Source organism: Lonchura striata, chromosome 2, assembly GCF_050655825.1.
Source record: "Lonchura striata isolate lonStrDom1 chromosome 2, ASM5065582v1, whole genome shotgun sequence".
NCBI classification, from domain to species: Eukaryota; Metazoa; Chordata; class Aves; order Passeriformes; family Estrildidae; genus Lonchura; species Lonchura striata.
The window spans coordinates 32433005-32450030 of record NC_140704.1 but is presented as its reverse complement, the minus strand read 5'-3'; the positions used below and the strand labels follow the sequence as shown (position 1 = coordinate 32450030).

At 39.1% G+C, this 17026-nt stretch overlaps 1 protein-coding gene across 2 annotated transcripts; it reads right to left on the bottom strand.

The window, feature by feature from the left end:
* Nucleotides 1-2015: 2015 nt before the first annotated feature.
* Nucleotides 2016-16306, bottom strand: FAM221A (family with sequence similarity 221 member A). Of its 2 annotated transcripts, none has more exons than XM_085573137.1 (7): nt 16146-16306; nt 14441-14614; nt 13779-13969; nt 12014-12220; nt 11094-11204; nt 10284-10439; nt 2016-8517 (listed from the first exon to the last, which is right to left on the bottom strand). In XM_085573137.1, exons 1-6 carry the CDS (start codon nt 16199-16201, stop codon nt 10321-10323), a joined length of 858 nt encoding a protein of 285 aa, XP_085429263.1. In that variant the 5' UTR covers nt 16202-16306; the 3' UTR covers nt 2016-8517; nt 10284-10320. The 2 variants fall into 2 exon arrangements, with proteins under 2 accessions (XP_085429263.1, XP_021393915.1); XM_021538240.4 differs by having other exon boundaries at nt 10351-10439.
* Between the last annotated feature and the right edge of the window lie 720 nt (nt 16307-17026).

Below are 17026 nucleotides of genomic sequence, written 5' to 3'. Positions count from 1 at the left end.
ATAAGCAAATACAACACTCCAGGGAACTGACAACAGATTTTAGTCTGTTTTAAATAATCACATTTAGCAATGTCAATAGGACCACAGGGATCAGGCCATGCACACAGGCTCTTGGAACACCTTCTATATGATAGATGGATAAACCAGGCAAGCTGGACAGAAGCTTCCTGCCTCCTCCTCTGGCAGCCTCTGCTCCCACCCATGGGCAGCATGGGCAGTGCCAGTGCCCATCCTTGAAGAGGCTGTGAAATTGTTCCAGAAAGGGAGACTGACATTAGCAGACCTTGTCCAAGAGTCACCAGTGTACCTCAGAAGGGCTCAAAGCTTTTTCAGTTCTGTTGCCATCAGCTCCTGAGCCTTTCATGCTCAGTGCTGGCCAGGGGCAACAGGGTTCCTACTCCCACTTGCTATTCTGCCTTTTGACCAAAAGTTTGCACAGCACCCAGGCATTCAAGCAGCTCACAGGTGCACCTGAATTTACCGTGGGTTCTATGACCAAGGGAGGCTTTTTTTTCCTCAGAAGGGGAAGAAGCAGAGGTACTTTGATTCCTCAGCATCAGAAAGAACTTGGGTCAGACAGAAATAGACCTGAGGCAAATAATACTCGAAAAATCCATCACAACCTGAAGCATTTTTGACAAAACCATTTAATTTCTAGAGTATGCCTATGGCAACAGATCAGACAGTCCTTCCCAGCCTACCCTGCTTTCAGTTAAACAGACTCCTCTGGGGAACACTGTACTGGTATTTGGAAGCATCTGTTACAGATCCTATCATCTAAATGCTTTAAAATTTGTTACTCACCTGGTCACACCTGTTTAAGTTCAGACTAGCTGGTATCTGCAGAGTCTTTGCTTCTCATCAACACTTGGACATTGCAAGTTTGGTGGAATTTTAAATGTGTTTGGTCCACTTAGAATTTAAGACTTTCCACAGTCACCTGATACTGCTTTATGAGATAACATACAAGTCAGTGCAGGTTATGCAAACCTCCTACAGAAATGTGCACTGACAGCTACTAGAACACAAGCGTGCTGCAGAGGTCAGAATCTTCCACACTAAGCCCAGGTGCCCTTCAGAGGAAGGAACTGAGAGAAATCTCTTACAGTGGCATCTGTCTAAAAGTTTAGTGATAAAACTTTAAGTAACAGAATAGATCTCTGCTGGCAACTTTTTTCTCTAAAGGCTGGAATTAAGAAGCAATATAGAAGGCTTTCTTCATGACCAGCAACATAATCTAATGTTTCCATGCCAAAGGACCTGTCTAGACATCAACATTTTAAATAGGAACTACTAGCCCTCTGTATCAGTCTCCTAATGCTGATTAGCAGCTCTTTCAGATCATTTCCATCAATGCTCATATGTCACACAAAGCCTACCATTTTCATCAGACAGAAGTTTTTAAATTAAAATACATTTCTAACCAATATTAACTATCGCTCATGAATCCTTTTATCAAGAGATACAAACAGCACTTTGTAAATATGTCATGTTTGCCAGTCTTTTCATTATAATTTTTTAAAATTACAGGTCACTTGAATGTGTATCCCACATTATTCACTGTTTTAAAATTCATTCACGTACCAGGTTTCAAAAAGAGAAAGATTCATTTATAACTATCATTTTGCATGTAGAACTGACATACAATTAAAAACTTCAATTAAACAGTTCCTGCCTATTGACTGCTTTTTATCTCTTGCTGTACCAACATCTGTCTTCAGAAAAAGAGCCATCATAAATTTGGAAATTAAGGAAATTAGAAATTTGGAAATAAGGGGAAAAAAGATAAAGAATGCCATTATGAAAATATAAGCATGCCTCAAATTGGTATTTGTGGAATGGAATACCAATCTTTTTTCTACATTTTCCTGTAATTATCCTCAGAGAATTATGACAAAAAAAATGTAATGTGTTTGCTATCTTATGTCTTATAAAAACATATGCTAATGCTTCAAAAACATAAAAGTTTTGTGACTAGAAAAACACCAACATATTACACTGCAGACTCACATGGCTTTTCTCTTAATGTGTTGCTTCAACACTTTATTGACAGTGACATCTTCATACACATGACAAAGGAAGAGGTCAGTCACAAAATAAATGTGCAATTTTTGTTTTCTTCCTTTTCCGAGACGAATGTAGAAAGTTCTGTACCTACATACACAAAAAATTTTTACACATCTTTTAATTTTGACTTAGTTTGCTATAGGCAAGACAACCAGTAATTCACATACAAAACCAAAAGCTGCCATCATCCTTTTTATGCTTGTCATAGAACTGCTACTAAATATGTCCTTGTTGTCTTCTTGTATTTTGTCCAGCAAGTTCGATATTACAAGTTTTTAAAAGATCTTTTTCTCTTCTTGAGATGGAGCAAAGAACCACTTTGCTCTCTAGTTAAAGAAAGCCCATAATGTATACTAGACAAAGAAAGAGAATTCAGCATTCTGTATATTACCTTCTTGTAGTATTTTCTCAGTGTTTAAAAAACCCAAACCGTTCCATAATTTCACAGAAGTGTGAAGTGCATCAAGACTTGCTCACACAAAATAAGCATTTTCTTTAGGAGAGTCAACAGTTCTTAAAGAGAATTTAAGAGAATATAACCCACAACATATTCAAAGATCAAGTAAGTACCTAGAAAAATGGTTACATACAATTAAAGTTTTTACATCCAGGGAAAAAACAAACTCCACACATACACAAACTACTTACCTTACTAAAGCCAGTTTTGCCAAAAGCTGCATTATTCTGAGGATAAGCTTTTGTTGACACACAACTTGTTTTTGAGAAGCCATTACATCTGCTGACATTCCAAGTGTGCAGATAGCATACAAGTTATTAGCTGTCATTTTTCATAGGTGCTTGATGGTTTATAACAGCCAAAAATCAAATCAAAACAGTTGCACTACTGTTGAGACAAGTAATGCCCCACCTTAAGCTTTCAGTCTTTATCATTTTAGTTGCATTTGCAAGCCTGCTCTAATTTTCTTCCAAGAGTTAATTAATCAGATCAGGTAATGTACCTCGGAGAAATAGTTTGCAATGAACATTTTTAACAGTTTCATTACCAGCTAACAGTATGTAGATCTTACTTTTCAGTCCTTCCTCACAAACATTAGCAGGTATCTGGTATCCATTCTCTTTCTCTCCTTAAGCAGAGGAGACAGCTGTTCTGGCACACTCCTCATTCTGTTTACATGAAAGACTGGGGTTTTGGGTTGGCTGAGAGAAGCATATTTCCCCTCTTATGACTTAGCATCTGAACCATTGTAAAACAAGGTCAATTCCAGAAATATGGCTTTTGGTAGACAACATTCTACCTATAATTCAAAGGAAAAGATCCAGAGTTCAGAGATGTAAAGGAAACACCTGTGCAACTGAATATTTTGATAACCTAAGAATCACAGTCCTACACTCTTTACTTTACAATGTTAAATAAAACACTCTGACTGAGTCTCAATGCCAGAATAAGGAGAATTACCTATGATGACTAAATCTAAAAACCCCTTTATTAGAAAAAGTTATTCCATAAGCAGAATGAGTAAAGTTTGGTCCACCTCCCCAAATTCCTACTGGGGACAGGACAAGCAGCATTGTCTCCTCCAGCTGGCTCAAAGCTACACAGATTCTGACCAATGTGCACACACCAATTAGCCAGCAGACCAAAGAGGAAAGAAAACCTGTGGTAATCCTTCTGCATTTTCCCCTCTCCCTGCTGCAGCCCTCACACTAAAGAAAACTATTCATTGTTTGGGTATTTTTACTTTTTCTCACTCCCCCCTTCCAACATCCTCCTGCCCATCTACATAAAAATTGATACTTTTAGGGCAGGAGATAGACTCCCAGCAAGACTCCAGCTGACTCCTGCAGTATTCTTCAGTCAAAAACAAATATTTTAGCCCTCAATTTATTTATTTTTTGGCCTACCAAATATCCAAGAAAGCATAGCTACAAAATTATTTGTGCAACAAATTCTCACTCATCACATATTAATTTGATGAACAATTCTTTCTGACATTACAGAAAATAATAACTGCAGTTTGAAGAGGAACAACAGTACTTGGAATTCTGTAATCTGAATTAGATTATTCTTCTTTTTCTAAAATTAAATGCTATCTTTTGTTCTCACATATACAGAAACTTGCTGGGAGAGGGAGGATAAGATTAAGCACCTCAGTTAGAATCAAATGATTTTGAATGTTCTCAGCCATGTGTATCAGGATACCCTGCCTAGAACAACCTGAACAACACCTTTTTGCAAAGCCATCCGTGCTGCTTTTGGTGTTGAATAATGCTGAAAGCAGACTGACTCAACAGCTCCAAAATTAAACATTCTGAGAGTGAGGTGAAAATGTAGCTGGCCTGGCAAAGTGCCTGATAAAAAAACAAAAAGTGATTACTTATCTGAAGCTGCTGAACTGACACAGCTGGCCTGGAGACATCTGACTGAGCAGTCACAATCTTTAATGGCAGGGTCTTCTGACATCCCCCTTCTTGGAGTGTGTGTGGAGATCTTCTCTTGGGTTGAGGGTGTCCCTCAAGATTATTCCTCAAGGCTGAGCAAAAGAGATTTGCCTACAGTCTTTGGTATGAGTCAGTAACATCAATCTCTACTTATTGCTAGCTTTCCCATAATTGCTTCAATCTTGCTTAAAAATAGAGAATTAGACTATACTAATAGTTATATCTTCTGCCTGTGGAGTAAATAATTCTGATTAACTACTGATTAATTTCTGATTAATTAATTTTAGTCTAATCATTATAATAATAAATATGTTATCTGGTTTGCCATCCTTAATTCTGCAGGACAAAGTTGTACAAAGGTTCATTTACACCTAGATAATCCTTTAGACATGAAGTGTTGACTCAGTCTGGGGCTAAGATTGGATCCAGCCACACCTAGACTCCTCTGTGAGGAGTTCAGAAAGCAAGGGGGTCCTTTCTGCACCTTGTGACTCAACTAATAAACTTTGTGTAAGGTTCCCATTCTGTTTGTGACACAGCATCACGCAGGTGGCAGGTTATGGCTGAGCCCAGGAGCTTCCCTAGGAAGGTAACTGAAGGAGCCCATGGGATCAGAGCCCAGCCATGCCAGACGTGGGTACAGTGGATGTAAAATCAGAGCTAAAACCAGTGTTAAGCAAGTAATGATTCCTTCTGCCAGAAGAGAGATGCTAAAGGCTCCAAAGCAAGAGTAGGCTTCTAGACAAGAACAGTATATTTAGTTACAAAAAAAAAAACAAAAAAAAAAAACAGGTACACCTGTGTGAGGTATTCTAGACTGGAAAACCTTTGTTGTTTTTTTTTCAATTATATCTGTGCTAACTTGCATGGCTATAAACTACTTCTAGAGAGGCTCATACAGTCATGAGACCTGCCAGTCATTTAATATGCACAACATGCTGCAAAGACACTGACAACTTGACAGAGTCACTGCAGGGATGCCATCAGTGGTTGTGAATTCACACATGGCATTCCCTCGCTCCCGAACCTGAGACAGACAGCCGTGGTTGGTATTTAGCAGCAGAAGCACACAGAACGGGGAGGAGCTCCTGGCTCTCCACTTAGGATCACTGAACAGTGCCCACTGTCCTAACAGCCAAGGGACACCTGAGCCTTTCCACAGGATGATCAAAACTAGAGAAAAAATGTTGCTCTACACTCTAGGAATGTTATAATGCTGGAAAAATGCTGATTTGAAGGCCAGCTATTTTAAAAATAAGACATCTTTAAGCACTGCCCAGGGCCTGTGTAATTAGGCTTTAACAGCTTAGAGCACTCATGTGCATGAGAACAAACCCTTCTGCCTGTGCCTGATTCCTTGGATTAGGGTCAGAAACAGTTAATGCTTCCAGCTAACGACAGATATACAGCCACCCAATAAATCACACTGATGAATTGGTAACTTATCTGTCCCAGGATATTTTGTTCAAAGTTCATGGCTGCTCTCAGGAAAACAAACCATCAGCAAGTTAAACCCAGCTCTTTGTTTAATGAACACTGCTAATGGCACATGCACTAGCATTTGCTCTCTGCTTTTATAATTAAAAAAAAATATTTTCTAACAGACATATAAAGACATTTTTGAATAGAATTGGAGGTTGCAATATTGATCCTGCAAAATGATATTTTGTTTTTTAGGATAAATTCAAATTTCACTTAAGATGCAACATCAGTGTCCAGTTTTCACATCCAGCAATGGTATAAGATATATTGTACCTGGATTTTCATGTATAGACATCAATAAAGTTTCAGAAAAAAAGTAGAGTGCAAATACTAAGTCAAAAAACTGTCTTCTTGTAAGGAAAGCAAGTTTCTTTTGGTCGGACATCATCAACATGATTGAAAAGCAGTCAGAACTCTTAAGAAGTAGTTAATGTTGTTTATATTTTTATTATCTAACCTGCTTTCCACATAAAAAGGATATCACTAAACAAATGTAATTACTTTTTATATCCTTAGAGTGGAAACAGTAAATAAGCTAAAGCACAGTATATTTTTTTAAATTGCTTTAATAAAACATGTTTTTGATGATCAAAGTACAGTTTAGTAGGACTGAATTTGGCAGAGATAACATTAAAACAGACAAATATTGTCAACTCAAAATGTAAAACAATACATTATTTCCTAAAACGTATGCTCACAGTATCAAAAGGAACACAAAATAAAAGTTTTTGTAACTATTAGAACCTCTCTTTTTAAGAATATTTTGCTGTAAGTTCATTGCTGCAACACACACAGACTGCATATGAGAACTGCATACCCTCAAGGGTAGGAAACTAGAGTAAAATACCACTATTAAGCTTGTGATAATCTCTTTGGAAAATGGAATTTTTTTTTCACTTTTCTTTGTGAATGTTATTTGTATTTGCTGGTTTCTTGCGATTACATTGTGAAAATCCCATTTATTTTCAAAACCAAGCAGAGGATGCACAGAATGGATTTCTTGCCAGGGCCAGAAGAGGGAGCTCAAATGAGTACTTTCATTGATTAGGCTAAAGCAGGATGTAACTGTAGAATTTAACAGTAAAGGTAACATTAAAACATTAGACACTTTGATGTATCATGCATTTAAATTAAAGTAACAGGTTAGCCTCTCTGATTGGCATCTGTAGTAATGGCATTATAGGTCAGAGTTAAAGGTAAAAGGCTCTCTTAAAAGTGAATCTTCACACTACAGGTGATATCTGAACAAAAACCAAGTTGCCCTGCAGTGAATGCCTTCAAACTCATTTCTTTTCCTTTGCACATCAGGCACATTCTCTCCAATGGGAAACAAAGCTTTGTAGGCTTCTCCCAATTCTTGCTGTAAAGTCTCAGTACACACATCTCCTGTAAAGCCTCCAGTCCGAGACACACCTCCAGGTATTTTTAAGAACAAACTGACTTACACCTCTCTGTTCTCAAAGCAGAATCAGTTAGCCCAGGCTCTGCTTTTGCCTCCTAAGCTGCACTCTCTGCCAGTTATTCTGTACCAAGTTCGTGCTGTGCTGCTTTGCAGTATTCCTCCACCACACATTCACTAAATTTTATGTTTTCCTGTCCACTCTTCAATAAAACACACATTACCACAACTGTGAATAGGGACAAAAACACATCTCCCTGAGGTGATTCAGTCTGTGTTGGATTAGACATGATGAATCTCTTGGATAAATAAATTTGTACCAAACAGCGTGCAATTATTGCTTTACATATTATAAATAACATACCCATTTCCACCTAAGATGTTCAGAATTTTAGTGCAGCAATTGTTATGGACAGTAACAGACAAACAGAACTGGGAGAATAGTAACACCAGAGGAATCTGGGACAAAGTACACAAGCAGGATCCCTTCAAGTAGCTTATAAGTGTGGAAATGGGTTTTCAAGTGTGCAGAACATCATATTTAAATAAAAATATTTATATGATGGCAATAACAGAGCCTACAGAAGTGTGAGAGAAGAAGGATATGTTTGAATTTTATGTCGAGGAGATGTAATCAAAAGAAAGGGGAAAAAGATACAAAGAAAATATTAAAATGTCAATATTAGCAGAACAAATCTCACCACATAAAATCCATAACCAAGATGAGTTTAAAGGACTCTACATATAAAGAAGATGTATCATAAAAGTCTAAGACATATCTTTTATTTGCCTTCCTACAATCTAATATTTAAATACAAGGTTATTCTCTCCAACCTTTAACTCTCAGAGCTTAAACCCTCAGACTGCAACTCTCTAAATATGCTTCTTCATTTTCAAAGAAGTATCTGTGTAATAGTCCTGGAAATTAGAAACACATTGATTAAAGAACCAATTTTATTACAATGAGATAATTAAAAATTAATTTCAGCAAAGGAACAAAACAGAATAAATAAATTAATAAATACAGGTATGTGGGTAGGCACAGAGGAAAATTCTCAATGCAATAATTAACAATGTGCCAAATAATAAATATTTATTTATTAATCTCATGGCTTCTTTGATGGCACTGGATTCCTCTCTTTCTGTTTAGCAGCTTTCTCCATTTTCAGCTGTAATGAAAAAAGACACCAGCAGTGGTTCAAACATTGATTTGCAAATTGGCTAACAATGCAATATTAAATTTATAGATCCAGTCACAAATTTACCAGGGTGATACACGCAGTGGAGAAAGGTACACAACATTATTATCCCAACCTAGCACTGCTCACACTTGCACCACAAGACAAAGGAGCACTTCCATGGTGCTGCAGCTGCTCCCCTATTGAAACCAGGCTGCCTTATCTCTGATAAAGGCAGTTTAGTATTTGAGCATGCCTCAAGGCCAGTGTGTCTCAGATGAGAAACTGTACAATTTAACAGTAAAGGTACTTTAAAAACATTAATTAGGCACTTTGATGTATCATGTATTTAAATTAAAGTAACAGGTTAGCCTCTCTGATTGGCATCTGTAGTAATGGCATTATAGGTCAGAGTTAAAGGTTCAGGGTTTATCTCTATGTCAATGAAAGGTGGAGCAGTTTTATTGCAGATGTCTAACAGACACAGTTGGACAAACCAGCACACATAATACTACACAGGAATGGTGCTGAACCTTCATCTCAGAGCCTCCCTGCTGATCCACAAGGCCGTGACTTCCTCCTGTAAGATTATTTCTACACAATAGGCTCTTTTAGCATTGTAAAATTTATCAATACATACACATTTCATTTCTCTGTCATTTCATAGCCAGACTATTTATCCAAATACATCCATTGGTTTTAGAAGCTACAATTTTTCTCAAGTACTGTTAGATTAGTGAATGAAAACACATTTAAAGCAATTATAAAAAAGGGATGCAGAGACTTTTGCATCCCATCTAACACACACGCTGCTATTAAAAATGCAAGAAAAAAAGAATTCACATGCTTTTTCCCATCATCACATAATACCAAGACCTCATTGGAATGTCTACGGATGAACTCACTGCTAAGCAAATGTTGTTGGTCTACACAAAAATGCATTTTAAAACCCTTCTCCCCCTTTGGAGGCTTGAGGCTTTTATCTAAAATTCCTACTACCTTTTGCAAAGCAAATAAAATCTCTGGGGGAAAATGAAACTGAGAAATTTGAATTTGATGTTTTCTATGAACCAATTTGTAATATCTGTCCATATTTTCTGATGATTTGCGAAACAAACTATTTTGAATTTCACAAAGCTAGAACAGCTTTCTCCTTAACAAACACCTTGTTGCAAGCCAGCAAGCAAAATAGCGAAACAGTTTAGATTTTAAAAGTTAATTATGCAACATTGCCTTACAAAAGAATTCATAAACAGTCAAGGCATACTCCAGCTGAGATGGTGGAGCTAAAGGGCTAATGTGAGAAAAGAATAGGTATTTAAACATGTGAATAACCTACACCACAGGGCATTGAAACTAAAGATAGTGTGGTGGAGGAGGCACCTCTGAGTGATACAGAACATCTAAGAAAGACAGACCAAATTTAGCCAAACTTACACAGACAGTCACTAAAAAAAAAATATATATAAAGTTTTATAAGTGAGGTAGCAAACACACAGTTCTAAACGTCACAGGGCAGTTTTTGTGACTCTGCGTTGTTGTTTCTTTCTGTCATATAGTAAAATGTTTTGGTTTTCTGTAATAGTTACCCTCAATTAAAATTTGCCTGGTTAAGGTAAATGCCATCCCACACATGACTGACCTCTGAAATCTTGTAGTAGCCCATAGCTGTATTTTAAAATTTATGTTAAGAAGCTAGCTTTCTCAGCAATTGAGAAGGAATTATATAATGCATTTATATGCCACTTGAATCATACATTTATAGAGTTTAGGCATCTTTTTGTGAAAGTGTATTTAAATTAATCCATAAATGCAGTAACTTGCCCGTTCTTGATAGCGTTTTTCAAAGTAAGCCATGTCATCAGCTTCTGATTGTTTTCCATGAGAAACTTGCCCTGTAGCACTTGAACTACCTGAAAAAGAAAACACAAACAGGTAACAAAACCCATTTTTTATTAATGATACTCATTATTCCATTAGTTATGTTTCACATTTGGCAAAATCCTTTTAAAATGGGAACTCACATTTATAGGCAAATACAAAACACAGCATTTGGGACCAAAGAGAAACCTTTTTAGTCTAGGCTTGCACCTACTATAAGCTCTTTTAAAGGCGTTCAACTGTTGCATTAATTGGTAAATTTTGTACTAAATAAGGGACATAAAACAAGTGTAAGTGATCCATAATCCCATGGAGAAAAAGCTTTCTGACAGAAGGCAGTTTCACAGGATTGTGCTGACTATGTACAACCCATTCAGATATGATGAGTTTCTAAGAGGAATTAAGAATTTTAAAATCTGATCCAATGAATACGTGACACCATTGATGGGAAAGATAACAAGCACTAACAAAAAATACTTTCAGGTAAAAAACACATCACAAGCAAAAATAACAAGCATTACATTATTCTTAGCATTTGAAGTACATGAATGTTGTACTAACTTATCATATAGCAAAGCTTCTATATTCATTTGAATGCCCTGAGCATCCTTCAATTCATTACTAAAATCAATTCATTATATATTAAGTGCTTTTTGTATAACAGTATTATCCTACTTATACATCACCTGCTATTTGTGGCATGGTTTGGGTGGAACTCGAAGGCCCCTGAAATGCTTTTAGAAATGGATGATCCATGCTAGTAATGGGGGCTTCTAAAAGTTCAGCAGAAGGAGTACCTGTCAGAAAATAAGTTGAATGGAAACAATAATTAACTCCAGGAGATACAGTCCTAATACTCATTCTGGGGTCAAAACAAGGTTACAGATTCATATCTATAACTTTCAGCACAGACCCCATAAACTGGAGTTAACTAAAGCATTACAAGGATGGCTTCAAAGGCATTGAAAAGCTTTGTTTCTTCAATTACTACAGTAATGTTTTACTTTCTACACTTCAGACAAATCCAGGAATCCAGATCAGAATTTAAAAAATAAATAAGGGGTATGTGGCAATAATAGATAAAACAGTATTTGGGACAAAACATGTGCATTACTGACAACAAATTACAGAGCAGAAAAAGTATCAAGACCAACTAACAAGTCTGTTAAAAGGTTCTACCAATATGTCTTATTTTTTATGCTGAACAGCTATTAACCTTTGAGTTTGGAAACAAAAATGCTGTAAATATATAACCAAGAAATACCAGGGCAGTATTAGGCTAAAGGACTAACATAAATAGAACATGGGAGTACTAGGTTACAGGAACTACTAGAAGTTACAGGTTCTCTCTAAAGGATATGCTGCATTTCGAGCAGAAGCAACTGGGTTGAACACCAGAATTGCTGAAAAAGGGGTTTTTATCAACTCACAACAGTGAGTAGGACAATGTGGTCCTTTAAAGCCTTGAGGACTGCTAGAAAGGAACAGTCTTTCTGCAGTTCTATTCCTCCAACTTGCCTTCAAACTTTGAAACTCTATATTGATTTAATACTTTTCAAAACTTAAGTGGAGAATTAAAATTTCATCTCAGGTCAGCTGCACATACCTATTCCACTGTCATCAAGCCTCATGTAGCCTTCTGCTAGTGAGCTAAAACCAGTCAGTCCTCCCATGGCAGCGTAAGGAACATCCTGCCCCACGGGCTTTCCTTGGGCTAAGCGCTCCTCTTTTGTTTCCACAACTGTTTCATGAGCATATGCTGGCTGACCACATGCACAGGTAAAGCAGCTATGAAAGCCTGAACACTTGGAACCTAAGAAACAAATAGATGGGTGAGATGGTGATGGGATTTAAGCATCCAGCTGTATGAAAAGGCAGTACAAAAGAGAAAGAATGACTCCCAGGGTTAGATCATGAAGGCCATCCAGTCACAGGATCTTACTGGTGACCTGTCTGCCCTAGCTACATCTAAAACTGTCATCAAAGCCCCTCTGGAGCAATGATGTGACCAAGAAATTGAGGAAGTGGTGTTGCAAATGTTTCATTATACATATCACCCTGCTCCCAGCTCCCAGTTCATTTTGTGGAGCACCATGAAAAATTTCTTTAAGTCTTTCATAATATGTTGATCACATTCATGTGATGTGAAAATGTTAAAGGGTTTTTCATATTATTTTGGGCACTTCTCAGTAACAGAGCTCTATGTTTGGACATGGAATACAGTATATGCAATATATACAGAGTAACAAGCAGCTAAGTTTTTCATATAAGTTATAACTTATCTGTCACGTTAGATTTATCAACACAGGACAAGACTAATACCATTACATTAAAACAAAACAAGTCCAAAATAGAAGCAATTCTTGGCACTTCACTGCAAAATCTGTGAAGCCCTCAGAAGTGTCTGCTATTTTTGGGAAACACTAGGCAAAAGGCATTATATATATTAATATTGAAAATACTCTGTTCTATGGATTCAGTCGGAATTATCCAACTGCACATTTTCACATTACTTAGTGCAAATTCTTGAAAGGCTGTCATGTACATATTTTACAGTTTATTATGTGGGATATGAGTCTCAATCAGCAAAAGCTGTTTGCACTTTTTTCTGTACAAAATAGAGACATTCCATGAAAGAATTTTAATAACAGTACAGAACTCCAGAAAAAAAAAATCTTCATCTTCTGTAATTTGAGGCTTCAAACTAAAACATCTCTATGCATTATTTATTTCCTGTGGTTAATAATTACTGTTGTTTCATAACATTAACCTCAAACAATTGCAGCAAAAAGCTTCCTCTTCATCCCTTTTCTAAGATCTTGCTGAAACTCCTTTCCCATTTGTATTTCTAGAGCCACAATCTCTATGGTCATGAACCACTTTGTTAGAGTGCTAGCAATAGAATTATTTGGGAACAGAGTAGTACTTCCTGTTGACTTGAGAAAAGACAAAAACATATTAATGTTCTAGTCAACTTGACAATAGAGAAATGGAGGTCAACGCTTCTCTCTCTCAAACTAGCAAGTTCAGGTAGAAAAGGTACGTGCACGCGGCAGAAATGACAAACTGATAACAGGGTGCTTTCATACCGTCTAACTTCAGACATCTGTCTCCATAAGCACCTATCTGAAGCACTCACAGATTTAAACTCCTTCACAGGACCTGGGGAAACTAAGGATGTTGTTCTAAACCCTCCTGTGCAAAAGGTGATGTCCTCCTTCCCTCTTCTCATCCTTCCTCAAGGATGAAAACACGCATTGGTGGCAAGAGCAGCACACACCCGATACCCTGGGCAGAACGCCCATCCTCACACGCTGTTCCTGCTGAATTTCCCGGCTCCAAAGAGTGCCGCCAGCGCAGCGGTGGCTTACAGGAGTTGCAGGGAAAGCCCGGCGCGGCGCTGTGCTGGTCCGCGAAGTGCTTGCAGCGGCAGCGGACGGGCTGGGTGCCGTTCAGGGGCACGAACTGGTAGGACTGGCACGGGCAGCGCTTCACTCTGCAGGGCAGACTGATAGGGCGCTCCTTGGGAAGCACCTCGTAGTCTGTTTTGTGTTGTTTATACCTAAAACAGGAGAGGTAATGACTTTTATAACTTTGTTAGTGTTTATGAGAAAACTACCTGAAAGGCTTGCTATTCACTTCACAGATTTTGTTTTGAAGTAACTTTAATTGTACTTTTTACTCTTAATAGTGAAATTTCAATTAAATGCATGATAGCAGGTGGTTTTACATCTATTCATTACATAAATATCACATATCCTTATCTTTCATTTTGAGAGCGCTACCAGAATCAATCTGATCTACATTAACTCATGCCTTGCAGCTGAATTTATTGAGACTACAAAATCATTTTGGTCTCAAAAATATATTGACATTTGCATGTACGAGCAGTTGTTACTATTTAAAACCTAATTTTCTCAACTCTTAAACCTTAAATAAATTTGTCAATGTGCTACTGTAATGTGTCTGGGATTATTTCACATTTTCCTGATTGTGAAAAATACTAAAGTGTAAAAAGAGGGAAGCTACCCACCGGTGAGTGCAAAAGCACAGTGTCTCTGGCCCCACAAGCTTACAGTCCATGCCAGTTGGTGATCTCCAGCTCACATACAACCTGTTCTGTAGCCGAGCTGGTAATACTTTTCTTTTGTATTCTTCATATTCCTCAGGAGTAAAGAGCTTTCCTCCATCATCATCACCTACAATTCTGTTTACATAGCATAAAAAAAAAAAAAAACATAAGAAAATGAATAAAATAAAAGTAGGTATCTCAGATTTTTTTTTTTTCAAATAATATATAACAAAATGTTTTCTGTAAATGCAAAACAAATCTTGTATTTCATATTACTCTTCTAATAATTTAACAGAACTATGGCTGATTTTGGAGAATATTTTTTGAATAATGCTTTTTTAAAAAATTTGCTCTGATAGACTGAGAACTAGTTCTAAGAGAGAAGGAAAAATTTAACACAACAAACTACCAGGTGTTCTTTCAGAAAAAAAAAAAATAGCAATGAGCATCAGGGGTCATGTAACCAGCCAGCTCTGCCTCAGACTTCTTCACGGACCTCTAGCAAGTCACTTCACCCATCTACACCCAACTGTACTGCAGACTTGTATCAGGATCTTAGTCAAACTTGTATCAAATATTAGTCTAGTCTGAGTATTCAGCTGCAAGCAGGTAACCATCAAAGTAACAAACAACACATTCAAGTTGTCTTCTGATTTGCAAGAAGACTATGCTGGTTTCTGTAGCAGAAGCTGGTGGGGGCCCTATCCCTCAGTACAGACAGGCCCATTTGTTTAAGCTATCACTATGTTCAAATTCAAGGTCACTGACTAGCTGGAACTCTGGAGCAGCATCCAAATTCTGCATTTATGGAAACAATTAAGGACAATAAATAAAATATGTAAAATACAAATGAGACTTAACTGCAGCACTTATCTATGCTAAAAGTGATTTTATTAATGTCTGTAAATATCTCAGTTATTATTTATTGGATATGCTAAAAAATGCTGAACGAGTGATTCTTTGTCAAGTATTCTGTGGATTTGTGCACTGCCAGCACTGTACAGCACCAGAATAATGTGCATGTCAACCCAACCAACACCCACTGAATCACTGCACATCTTACGTAAGAAATACCACTGTGTTTTACTCGAGGTTTTCCTAAACTAAATTAAGATCTCAGCACAACGACAGTGTTTATTTTTGTTCAGCCTTTCGAGAGGACCGCTGACAAGACTGGCAAAGACACACAGCAGTGTAAGGGATTTGTACAACGCAAAACTTGGAACTCATGATGCACAGAATTCCTCGTATTCTGAAAGAGCAGTACGGCTGGCAGATTATCAGATAATGGTTTGGATTGGACGGGACCTGAAAGACCACCTAATTCCGGAGCCCCTGCCGTGGGCAGGGATGCAGCAGATGGCCTCTCCCAGCACACCTCACGCTGCCCTGGATGCGAGGGACGATGCGTGACTTCCCCGCTGACAGCCAAGGCTTGCAGCGCGTCCTCACCAGGGCGCACCAGCCGCGGCTCCTCCGACTGCGACAGTGGCCGGCGGGCGGTGCGTGTGGCTCCACGAAGCCGCCGCACACCCCGCAGCAGCCGATTCAGGAGGGCCGGAGGCGGGCATCCCCCCGGGAGGAATCCCGGGCCGCCGCAGGGGATGCGGCACGGCTGGAAACGCCCGTCCCCCGCCCCAGCGACCCCAGCGCCCCTGTGCCTCACCGCCGGTACTCCGCGTACTCCTCCAGGGCCTCCGCGTCCGCCTGCAGCCGCTCCATGCCCGCCGGGCCGCCCGGGGCAGGGCGCCGGGAACGGGCGGGGCCGGGCAGGCGGGAGGCACCGGGGACAGGCAGGAGAGAGCCGGGGGACGGAGGGGGCCAGGCGGGGAAGGCGGGCGGCTCGCCGCAGCTCGCTCCGCACCGGCGGCTGAGGAACGTGCGGGCGCGGGGGCAGCGTGCGGGCCGCGGGCGCGGCCAGCCCCGCGCCGCGCTGTTGTCCGGCCGGGGCGTCGTCGTTACCGGGCTCGCAGTGGGGCGAGGCCCTGCTCTGTTTTATTCCGGCTTGCGCAAAGCAGAGAGCTAGGTGGTAACCCACAAAAGGCTAGGTCATCAAAACTTTACACTATTGATTACATTTTAACAAAGGCATCAACATTCATTGGCTACAAATTGAGTAATTTTCCTACTAACTAGTATTCAGCCCCCTATTTGCTAGTCATACCTCTCTCTTGTCATGCACAGCTCTGTGCACAGGCACAGTTCTGCCCATTTGAGTCTGGGGTCTGTTTTGAGCAGGTGGCTGTGATCGCCCACAGCTGGAATTCCCTTTCTCTCGGTTACTGCTCAGTTCTGCTGGCTTCACTACCGGTGGTTCTCATCCACACAGTCCATTCATCTTGGAATTGTCTTCTCTTTTCCTTAAAACAAAAAATTAGCCAAGCACATAACATTCACAACGCAATTGCTTAACCCTAACTGTCCTGCTATGGCAACTGATTAATAACTAAAAAAATTGCAAAGTTTGATTCAAATCTTGAGGAGCTCGAAATCAAGGACAGGACACACTGTCTGGGAAGGCAGGCACCCCCTGTGCCCCTTGGGATA

Bases quoted from the DNA above. Each gene is read 5' to 3' on its own strand.
- FAM221A (XM_021538240.4), bottom strand. From the start codon at position 16,201: ATGGAGCGGCTGCAGGCGGACGCGGAGGCCCTGGAGGAGTACGCGGAG. The intron at 14,615-16,145 runs GTGAGGCACAGG...CTATGTAAACAG, and splicing joins GAGTACGCGGAGTACCGGCG to AATTGTAGGTGATGATGATG. The intron at 8,518-10,350 runs GCAAGTTACTGC...TTTTCATTACAG, and splicing joins AAAAACGCTATCAAGAACGG to CTGAAAATGGAGAAAGCTGC.